The sequence below is a fragment of the Lotus japonicus genome, chromosome 6, assembly GCF_012489685.1.
Source record: "Lotus japonicus ecotype B-129 chromosome 6, LjGifu_v1.2".
Taxonomy (NCBI): Eukaryota; Viridiplantae; Streptophyta; class Magnoliopsida; order Fabales; family Fabaceae; genus Lotus; species Lotus japonicus.
Window position 1 is genome coordinate 35,098,438 of NC_080046.1, and position 11,883 is coordinate 35,110,320.

Sequence of the window (11,883 nt, forward strand, 5' to 3'; positions counted from 1 at the left end):
AGTCGTTAGCTTGACCGTCAAGGGGATTAGTCAACATAATTAATAAGGGAAATAAGTGCTTCCTAGCACTTCGTAAATTATTTGAGGGTCGCCCTGGGGGTGAACTATAGTGACCAGGGAAATGTCACTGAGTGCTTCATGTACTCTGGCTTTTCACAGCCTAATCGCAAGACGACTCTGACCTTCGGGTACTTTTAAATTGAAATTGTAGTTAAACACGTACGTGCGAGGACGATTCGATGTTTGGCTAACCATATTGCATCATGTATACATTCGGGGCTTGGGACGATCAAAAGATCGGGCTTCGCTGAAGTTGGGACGACTTCGGTCGGCTTCACGAAGGTTGGGACGGTCGCAAGACTGGCCTTCATCGAAGAACACCAAGAGTGTATCTTTGACATAGCGGGCAAAAATGGTTCAACCTGGAGGGGTTAGAATTGATCCGGCTATGCATGGGTTTGTAAGCGACACCCGAGCGGAAATGGTTACACACTAGGCCAGTGGTGACTGACTCGATGGTGCCCATCCCAAACAAACTGTCCGGATCATTTTGAATTGCATTTCACGCATACATGTACCCTAACTGGAATCGCGTGTTCTTTGCATTATTGAATTATTGTTAGAGCCGATAACATGCTAGGAATATATATAAACATATATATATATATATATATATATATATAGATATGTTGTTTGTATATTTACTCTATTTCGTGAGTTGACCCTAGCACCTTGGCTTTGGTTGTATGTTTGTGTTTGGGCGGTCGGCCTGCTGCCAGAAGTTCGACAGCTAGTTCGAGATGATTCATCTCTAGGGGAGGACCAGGAGCGTAGCGACTACTACTAAACCATTCAGCGAGGACCCAGACGGAATGCATAATCAGATGAGGGTCGATGGTAGAAGTGTAGGGTATGGGTGTATAGAGTCTTTCAAGGTTAGGTGTTATTGTTATAGCTCTAACTAGTCGAGTTTATATTTGGGGCAGGGAAGGTCCCCAACATATTACTTTTTGTGTGGCTCTCTGTCATGGGGATCACAGAGAGTAGTCGGACATTAGGAGGTCTGGAGGAGGCCGTTTTGGGCTGACTCTCTCATGTTTTTGGAGGACTGTACTTATAACCTCTCACTTGATTTCTGGACTTGAACTTATTCTGCCTTCGAGCTCACTTTCTGTCACTTGCTGTTACTCGTGACACTTTGGGATTACAGCAGGGCTGTAATAGTATTGTAAATTAGTTTATGTTTATCGCGTCTTGGGTTGTGTCTCTATCTTTAAAGTGTCTTTATTTCAAAAAGGAAACAAACCAACGGAAAAAAATACTTGCTTTTCCGCTTAAAGTATATTTTGAGTTACTAAAGTGACACCCGGAAATCGGGGTGTTACAGTGAGCACTCTGTTTTTCTTTTTAAAATTAAACGTGCGAGGGTAAGAAACGGGAATGTGATGATAGTATTTTTAGGCAATGTCCCTAATTCTTGTTGTTGTGTAAAGCTTGATTTCCCTAAATTGATTTCCCTAATTCATGAGATATATTAAGAATTCTGATTTCGGTCTGTTTTTTATTTTAGGAAGGTCATGGACAATTTTTTTGTAAAGAGAGCAAGGTCATCAAGTGAGCAATGTGGATCAAGCTCATCTCAATAACAACCACCACATGTTGAAGTTAATCTAAATGAGTTGTCAACGGATCCTAGATTGCGACCAAGAATTATAACATATCATCCTAATGATCACGATAAGATATAGAGAGCATATTTGCAAAAAGGGCCATGTCAACCTAAGAATCACAACTTTCCACAAAAAAATATCGGAACCTCAAAAAGAAGATTTTCTACGACATGGTTCACTGAATTTGCAAGTTGGATAGAGTACAACATTGACAAAGATGTTGCATATTGTTTGTGTTTCTATCTCTTTAGGCCCAATCATGGAAAGCAAGGTGGTGGTGAGACATTTGCCACCGTGGGATTCAACAGTTGGAACAGGAAAGATAAGGTCACATTACATGTTGGAGGTCCTAATAGTGCTCATAACATTGCTTTCAAGAAATGTGAGGACTTAATGAAACTAGATCAACATATTGACACTGTGATGTCTAGGCATTCTGACAGACAACCTAACATCTACAGAACACGACTAAAGGCAACAATTGATTGTGTTTGTTGGCTATTAAAGCAAGGTTTAGCTTTTCGTGGTCATTATGAGTGAAAGGGTTCTACTAATCAAGGTAACTTCCTTGAGCTACTTAAATTTCTTGGCATGCACAATGATTTGATAAAAAGTGTTGTTTTGTATAATGCTCCTGCAAACCATCAATTAATTGCTCCAGCAATCCAAAAGGATATTGCTCATGCCGTTGCATTAGAAACTCCTAATGTTATTATTGCAGTTATCGGAAATGAATTCTTTGATATTCTTGTTGATGAAGCTCGTGACATATCAACTAAAGAACAAATGGAAATTACTCTGCGTTATGTTAATAAAACTAGAAGTATTGTTGAGCGTTTACTAGGTATTGTTCATGTTAAGGATACCATTTCTTCATCATTGAAATCAGCAATTGATGAACTATTTTGTAAACATGGGCTTAGTATATCAAGTATCTGTGGACAAGGTTATGATGGTGCTAGCAACATGAGTGGAGAACTTAATGGCCTGAAAAGTTTAATTTTAAGGGAGAATCCATGTGTGTATTATGTTCATTGCTTTGCTCATCAATTACAACTTACTTTAGTTGCTATTGCTCAAGAACATGGTGAAGTTTCCTTATTTTTTAATTTAGTCTCCAAGTTGATGAATGTTGTTGGGGGATCTTAGAAGCGAGTTGACATGCTTCGTGAAAAATAATTGGAACATATTAGAGAGGCATTAATCATAGGAGAAATTTCTAGTGGACAAGGTCTTAATCAAGAAACTAATTTTAAATGCCCTGTTGATACTTGGTTATTATATTATAGATGTATCCTGCTATTATTGAAGTTCTGGACATTATGAAAGAAGATGGATACCCCCGACATGCAAAAGGTGAAGCATCTGGTCTTCTAATTATGTTGCAAGGTTTTGATTTTGTATTGTTCTTGCATTTTATGAGAAGTGTATTGGCTATTTCACATGAATTGTCACAATCATTGCAAAGGAAAGATCAAGACATTATGAATGCTATGAACTTGGTTAACATCACAAAGACTAGGTTTGGAACACTTAGGAATGATGGATGGGAGCCTTTATTAAAGGAAGTCATTTTATTTTGCAATAAGCAATATATTAGTCTTCCTGCTATGGAAAGTGTGTTTATTCATGTTTCATATCGTGTTGAGTTATTTTATACTGTGATAGACATGCAGCTTCAAGAACTCAATGACTGTTTTGGTGAGATTAATACTTAATTGCTCCTTTGTTTGGCTTCTTTGGATCTATCTTATTTGCTCTCTGCTTTTGATAAGGCAAAGGTGTTGGAATTTGCAAGTTTTTATCCAAATGAGTTCACTCCATTTAATTTAGTGATGCTTGGTAATGCACTAGATTGTTACATCCTGGATATGCGTAGGAATGATGAATTTGCCTCTTTGAAAGGACTCCAACAACTTTCGGAGAAGTTGGTTGAAAAAGGAAGACATGTTGTTTATCCAAAAGTTTATCTTCTTTTGAAATTGGCACTGATTTTACCTGTTGCAACTGCAACTGTAGAAAGAGCTTTCTCTGCCATGGATATTGTGAAGAATAGAAACCGAATTGGAGATACATGGATGAATGATTGTTTAGTTACTTACATTGAGAGTGATGTATTCAATAACATTGACTCTGAGCTTATTGTTCAACGATTTCAGAATATGAAATGGTGTAGAGGACAACTATAACTTGTATAATTTCTGATGTATAAACACATTATAGTTGTTTTTAATTATATTTTTATCGATGTTCTCATTTAAAAAATTTGAACCTCTGACACCGGGTCCTGGATCCGCCATTATATATATATATATATATATATATATATATATATAAGGTTGGGTACAATAACCACGTCAATAAAAGCTGACAACAAGCTCAACCGCGATGGCAGAATCCTTCCAAAAACCTAATACCCACAAGCATAAGCACCAAAACCCTACCAATAACCTCAAAACACCCCACACCAATAAAAATCAGCTAGAGCTAAGATCCAAATCCTAAGAAACCAAAAAACATAAAGTAAAAAGCACAAAAAAAAGCATAAACAAATACAGATAAACCAATGTCAGCATTGCCTCCCAACCACACTCAAACCTAACATCCTTCAAGAAGAAACCCATCAACACTAGCTGGAAGCCAAAAACGCCGAGGTCGAAGGCGACCGTAGCCTCACCGATCTCGTCAACACCAATGAAAATTTAGGAGAGGAATCAACAACACCAGCAGGAGGCAACAAACACCGAGGTCGGAAGGCGACCATAGCCTCAATAAACTCGCCAACGCCAAAGAAAGAAAATGAGAGGAAGTTGTGCCCACGAGCCTAGGAAGACACTGCATTACCGCTGAAGGAAGCGCCATCATCACAGCCTACAGCAGAAAAGGAAAGAACAGTGGAGAGCCTCTGCCATCACCAACACCCCAACCTTGCCAAACCACCACCACGAGCCTCGATCCAACTGAGCATGGCCGAAGCACCACCTAGCTCAACTGCCACACCCAGCCACCATCATAAGCTACCCGAACAAAGAACCAAAACCTGATTGAAAACATCCTCAAAACACCTCTGCCGAGAAAACCCGGTCTGAATGAACGACCATGCCAGTGAAGCAGAGAGGAGCAGCAGCGGCGTGGGGGGCAAGAGAACACCCACACCGGACCAGCACAGCGCGACCTCGACGGAATCTGAAGCAAGAACCACGAAACAAAACGCATCAAGTAGAAAAGGGAGAGCCACTCCATGACGATGGGAGATCAGAACAGAGTCGATCCCGGGAAATGGAGGAAGAAACGCCATCACCAAGCACACAGGAACCAAACACACCGCAATTAGAGCTGATCCAGAATAGATCGGGGGATGGCCTCCGCCACCACGACCTTATTGAAGACTAAAGAAAGAACTCGAAATCCTAAACGCCAAGCACCACTAGAAACAAATCACTAGATCCCGAGAGGGTTGGGGAGAAGGAGATAGACGAACAAAGAAAGGCGAGAAACGGATGGTTGCAGCCGCGCACGGGGGAAGCGCGACAGCCACCCATGGGAACCATGTTAAGAGGTGAAGAGAGAGGGCAGAGTGGTTAGGGTTGTAGAGAGCGGATAGAAAATAATAATCACTTTTATTTATGTCACTAAAAGCTTTAATTCTTGTAGTGTTATTTTTTGAGTAAGTGAGCTTATATGCCACGAAACTAGTAGACCTTGGCATTCAGTGCTTCATCATGTTTTAAGGGAGGGAAATGCGTGTGCGACCTTTTTAGCAAAGCATGATGCTCTTCAGGTAGAAACTCTTAAGTCTGTGGAGCAACCATTGGAGGGCATGAGTTTGCTTCTTTTGGCTGACGCTTCGGGCGTCACCTCTTTGAGGCCTTAGCCTGGACCTTCTCGGTTCTTTTTTTTTTTTTTATTATTTGTATAATAAATAAAACCTAGTGGATGTTTCTTTTGCTCATACGTTGCATAAATATTAAATTGAATTAGTTATATATATATATATATATTTACAACTTAAATTATTTATATTTATTCAATCAAATTCATTGACTAGATTTTAGGAAACTACATGATTTGATATATTATTATACTGGCTTAATAGTTCTTTGGGTCCCTCATTTATCACGATATTACATTTTTGGTCCCCATAAAAAAATTAGCACTTTTGGTCCTTCACATTACTTAATTTTTTTGCAAAAATGATCCCTATTTGGGACTAAAACGGTAAAAGTGTGTAAACGTGAGGGACTAATTTTGCTAATTTTTTTCTAGAGTGACCAAAAGTGCAAAATCGTGATAAGTGAGGGACCAAAAGAGCTATTAAACCATATTAATTTTTAAAAACATTACTCTAATATTTTTCACAAATGAGCTTAATTAACTCTAAGCACCGTCAACCCTGCTCCGAGCTGCCACGACCTTGCTTTCTGCCATTGGTGTCGCTCGCATCCGTCACTATACCGCTCTCGACCTCCACTGTTATCGGGTTCTCTATCGAGTTTGGCTCTGTGTTTCGCGTATGCTTTCCTTCCTGCTTGGGCGTTTGAACCGTGCGGATCCAACAAATCATCGTCGTTCCGGAAGGCTCCAACAGTAACCCGTTGCTCTTCCTCTCATTTGTTACAACCCTCTGCTCTGACCTCTCCTCTCCTCTGACATCTTTTTTGTCGCAATCTTCTGTTCTCCAGACATTATCCTCTGTTTTGAATTTGGCAATGGGCTCCAATAGGTTTTCTTCAACCCTAGCCAATGGGTCGACGACAACTACCGTTGGAATCGACGAATCAGGTTCAGGGGAAGGTTGCGAGTGTGGTGTCGACAATGGTGAAGGGAATGACGAGTTTAGGTATCCAATTTTTGTTCCTTTGGAATTTTTTTCCTTTGCTAAGGGAGGTTCATGTTGTTTATATGGTGATTAAGTGTTTGTGTATTCTTGTAGGTGGTTGAAGATTTTTATTTTTGTTATCCCTATTGTCCTATGTCCAAGCTTAGTCTTTTTACTCTTTTTTGGTACATCAGAAAGATAAATTGCACCTTACAGGAATTGATACCTGGACCCACCGAACTCATATATCCCCTAACTCTTACTACTTGAGCTATCATTCGGAGACAATCTTTTTTTTCTTTATGAAAATATTTCGACTTCCAAAAAACAAATGAGCTGAATTTTTCTCAAAAAAAAATAAAACTTACTTAAATCAAGTAAAAAAAAAACTAGTCAAATAACGCAAGAGAAGGCAGATTTGAGGGATCGGCTCACAAAAACATGTTGCGCGCCTCCAAAGAAGGAAGGAGAACGTGTCAAATTCCTCGTAGCCAGCCGTCTTTGGCCATACACAATACAAAGTCAATCTCACTTCTCAAGTCAAACCACATCAAAGTTTTTATTTGCCATGAATTGATCACCTCATCGTCATCATACTTAATTAATTGGACTTGGTGCATGTTTTTAGTGGCCACGAAAAGGTCAATTCTCGTGCAAATTGGTTATGACGGTTCTGAATATATTGATGATAACATTCCTATATATACTAGTTCTCATAAGCTTTAAAATCAATATCCCATAGTCTCAGTCATCCTAACAAGACAAGAACTATATTCCCATTGTTTAATTCTGAAAGCTCTACATTGACTAAAAATAGTTCTAGCCTTTACAGAGTCCATTACAAGTGTTAGGAGGAAAAGTCATTATAGCTGCTCCACATCCTACTTTCTGTAATCTCTTTGCAGGTTTTTTTCTCTAGTCGGACAAAAATTAGAAATGTATTTTACTTTTTAAAAAATAAATAAATCACATGAAGAGTGTTGGAGTGTGCAGCATTGAAGGATCTGTGCAGCATCTCAAGCCTACTCATCCAAATATGTATGGGTCTTCTTGAGAGTTTAGTTTTTTGTGGTTTGAGTTGTTCTCTTTTCGTTTGGGTTGTTTCGGTGCTGCATTTAGGGTTGTTTTTCATTGACTTACTATGGTTAGATTTGGGTTTTCATATTTTTTTTGTATTGGGTTCTTTTTCTATATTGTATGACTCAAATGCACTTCTTGGGAATGTTGTACTCTTTTTCCTTCACTGGGATTTAATCTCACTGGGTTTTTCCTAGGAAGGTTTTAATGAGGCACGTTCTCTGAGTGTGGTCTTTGAGGAGGTTTTAATTGGTGAGGTTTTGGTATTTGTCCTACTTATGAGAGGGTTGTTCTCATTGTTGCTTCTATTCATTATATTATATCATTTTGCTTTCGGAAAAAAAATCACATGAAGAGTGTTGGAGTGTGTGTTTAAAAGAGCGTGTTGTTAGCCTTCATCCGCACCATATAATCTAGTTTGATCAATATGTCTCAAATATAGTTAGATTACACACAGGTAATTTACACATAGTTGTACTTTTAAACAGATTCCCCTAATATGCACACAAATGCTTTTGTGTAAGGTTACACAGCTCCCCTTTCAACACTCTTTCACAGGTTAAGGTAACATTTTTTTCATTTTAAATTTATTTATTTTACTTTGACTCGAATGTTTTGTTAATTATACTATGGCCCCAAAGTCAACTATGGCCTAATAACTCTAGATTGTCCTCAACCTCTCCGCCTCCTCCATCCTCAGTCGCACACCACCTCTTGAATGACGAGGGGATCCTCCGTCCATCTCCGATGCGGGTTTCACGGGAACCGCTTTGATCTAAGTCACGATCTTCTCCTCCACGTGGGGTTGGGTCACGACGAGCCAGAAGAATCAACCGAGGGCGACAGAGGAGGTGTCCCTTCCAACGAGGATGAAGTTTAGAACAATGTGCTAGAGGACGACGAAGACGAAGAAGAGTTTTCTGGCAGTGTTGCGTTGAACTTCTTCTTCCCCACCCAGATAGTCGCTCCTTCATCGTCACTGGAAACAAAGAAGAACAAGCGAACCTAATAATGGACTGACCGAAGTGAAATTTGCGAGTTATGGGGCTTCAATGATGAGATTGATGCAATGGATTTTGGAATGGTGGATCGGTATATTATGAAGTTTCTGACCATAAAGATTCACACATTTCGATGAGATTTTGTCTAAACAGAGAATGAAGGTGCTTTTCTTTTTCTAATTTGTTGGGTAGGGGGATTTGATTAGAAGATTTGTAAAGAGTTGCGATTTTGGTTGTGGTCCTGCTTCATCTTTAGGTGTCCTTATGGGTCTATATCCGCTAGTGCGTAGCTCCGTAACTTTCCCTCTCCCCATCAGTAGCCAGAGCCCGCACTTTTGTGACGGAGGAAGGATTGGTGGTGGCGGTGGTGACTGTGGCACAGGAAAAAAAGGTTAAGGAAGGGGGTTGCTGGAGAGGAGGTGGAGGAAGGGAGGGTTAGTGATCATGGGGAAGGGATGAGAAGATCTAGTAGTGGTTGTGGTGGAGGGCGATGAGGTTGAGGGGAGGGAGGGTGGTGGAGAGAAGGTGGATGAAGGGAGAGGTGGTGGAAGTATTTGGGAGTGAGGGTTCTAATGTATTTTACCAGAGATTTAGGTCAAACTATAATAATCTTTTTAACTAAAAAAACTAAGTCGGATAAACATTTGATATGTGGACATAAATGACTTGTGCAACCTTACAAAAAAATTGTGAATATTAGGTGAACCTCCTTATCTTTTGCTCCTTTGTACTAAAAATTGCTAGTTACATCATCATTGTTAATGCTAATTTCTCCTATTCTCCCCTAAGCTACAAGCAAAAAAATTTCAACATATGTTGGTACTCGTCGGATATATACAGATTAAAACTTAGGTACTCTTATCTCAGAGTACCAGCTTTCTTTCCTTTAGCCATAATCACATTCATCATCTTCTGACTCTAGCGCTGAAGGTAAAGAATGAAGAATTGAAATGTAGACCTCTTGCCCCAGACTGTGAGTATTTAGAGCTCGAGCAAATTGTCTCATGTGGAGGATAGTTGTATCACATCAGAAGAGTGGAGGCCCCTTACCCTCCCATCCTTTCTTCCCTTGTAACAGTGAGACTTTAAACATAGTTCTGCAATCTGATAATCATAACACTAATATCATCGATAGATCCTCGTGATACAGACAAATCTACGAGCTTCTTACAAGCCAGCAATGATTGTTGTCTATTGCTCCCTACACAAAAAGAACGAGCAACATCTAATGCTTCCTGATTACTAACCTGAAACAAGAGTGAGAAAGAAACTAAGTTAGCCAGTTAATAGTTGAGCAATAATGCCATCCTAGAACTTTCAAAAGGAAACTACTACATTGATGTTAGTACAATGAATTGCTTAACTCATGTACCTTTTCCCATAATCCATCTGAAGCTAAGATTAAAAAGTCATGTTGAGGTTCAATTCTTAGAACTCTGGTCTCAGGTTCTGCTATCACCCATTGTTTCAGGTGTCCATCTCCTATTCCTCTAGAAACAGCAAGTGATCCTTGGATTCTCCAAACACCGCGGCATAAATCCACATAGCCACCCTACAAATCAAATTTCAAATTAAGAATAAGAGATTGAGAAAGAGACTACTTACAAATGTTTCAATGATGAAAGACCCGCAGAAGAGAAAATTGCTATCATATTCACATGCTCACCTGAGTCTCAATCCTGTCCTTTTCATCTTCCCTTGAAGGTCGGTGGTCAGATGTTAGGGCCTCCGCAACACCTCCTCTGCTAATGACAGCGCGACAATCGCCGGCATTGGACACGACAAGGTTACCATTCCTGATCAATGCTGTTACACAGCAAGAGCCACCACGAAGATCCTCTTTCAAGAAATCAGAATCTGTGCTGAGGTAACCTTGCTTCACAGCCTCCTCAACATCATTCTCATCTCTCCTAATCACTTCATCCAAGATATTCTTTTCCAAGTTATGTGCTGCGAATTCCGAAGCTTTTGCACCTCCATGCCCATCAAATATGCCAAAGAAAGCCTGTGATGACCACCAAAAGCATTTTACATGTTAGAACTGATTGCAATTGCATCCATTTTCCAAACCCCATTCAACCTTGAATTCACTATAAAATTTCTAAATTTACTTATTTTAGTAATCTATATGTACCACAACTCACAAGTAATGACCAAATCCAAGCAATCACAAGAGGATTTTGCAGCTTCAAATAATTACCACTCAAGCATTGAACTTCAAGGCTTTTTCCACTTATACCCATGATAAGATGTAAGGTGAGAAAATTTGCCTCCTAACTCTGCATAAATTAACTACAACAATGTTCCAAAAGTAGCCATAAAATTCACATGCAGCAACCTATCACAATCATTCATTACTTCAAAAGCTTGAAACTTTTCCGAAAACCCATGTCCTAAACACACACAATTATCCCAATTATGCTAAAATTCCCGAAAGAAAAAAAGCGTTTTTTTTTAATTACCTGAGTTGGTTCTCCCTGAAGATCAACAGCAGCAGAGAAACGATCCTCCATATGCCGCCTCATTCCTCTCTTACAGTAAACAGAAAACCCAATTCCCTCAACCTCGACGACATCCCTCGTCGCCGGCGACACCGCCGCCGCCGCCGGTACGCCGAAGGTGAGAGAACCAATCGGTATGTCAAGCTTGGCCGGTCTCTTCTTCTTCAACAACGGCGAAGAGGGTGAAGAGCAACACGGCGTCGGAGAAGGTGGCTCGAGAATCGGAAGCGAGAGCATGAGGGGTTCCGGCGCGGAGGTGGAAGAGATGATGGAGGTTTTTCTGTAGAAGCGGTTAGTAGAGAGAGGGAATACAGGGGAACTGGAAACAGCGACGGAGCAAGACATGTTGGAAGTTTGCAATGTAAACGTTGATTTATGGTTCTTCTTGTTCTTAATTCCTAGGATTCAAATTTCAAAGTGTGGTTTGTGTTTGTGATTTTGTTTTGTGTTTGTTTCTGATTTTTTGGTGTGAATGGAAATGAAAGGGGAAGAGGGAAATGCGGGTGGTATTTAAAGGAGAGAAGATGTGCCGCGATAATGGGTCAATGGGAGTATTTGGGTGGTGATTAATCTAGTAATAGAGAGAGAAGAGTGGGTTTAATAATGATTAATCCATTTTTTAGTCAAATCTTAATGTTAATACAAGCTTCACACTTTGACCACATCTTTTGGAGCTCTTTTTTAGGGATCAAAATTTTATGTTGTTACTAATAATGTGGAGTATAACTCATAGATAGTTGAACTCTTTAAACATTTAATATAAAATTTAATTCTTGAGCGGTGCGTATGAAGAAGTATTTGTTGGTAAGACTTAT

At 39.7% G+C, this 11,883-nt stretch overlaps 1 protein-coding gene and 1 pseudogene across 1 annotated transcript; one reads left to right on the forward strand and one right to left on the reverse strand.

Moving 5' to 3' along the window:
* The first annotated feature begins 412 nt into the window (after positions 1–412).
* Positions 413–3,859, forward strand: LOC130725234 (uncharacterized; annotated as a pseudogene).
* Positions 3,860–9,254: 5,395 nt separating this feature from the next.
* Positions 9,255–11,591, reverse strand: LOC130726097 (probable protein phosphatase 2C 2). Its single transcript, XM_057577324.1, has 4 exons — positions 11,030–11,591; positions 10,234–10,572; positions 9,940–10,119; positions 9,255–9,814 (listed from the first exon to the last, which is right to left on the reverse strand). The coding sequence occupies exons 1-4, from the start codon at positions 11,411–11,413 to the stop codon at positions 9,653–9,655; spliced, it is 1,065 nt and encodes a 354-aa protein (XP_057433307.1). The 5' UTR covers positions 11,414–11,591; the 3' UTR covers positions 9,255–9,652.
* Positions 11,592–11,883: the final 292 nt, after the last annotated feature.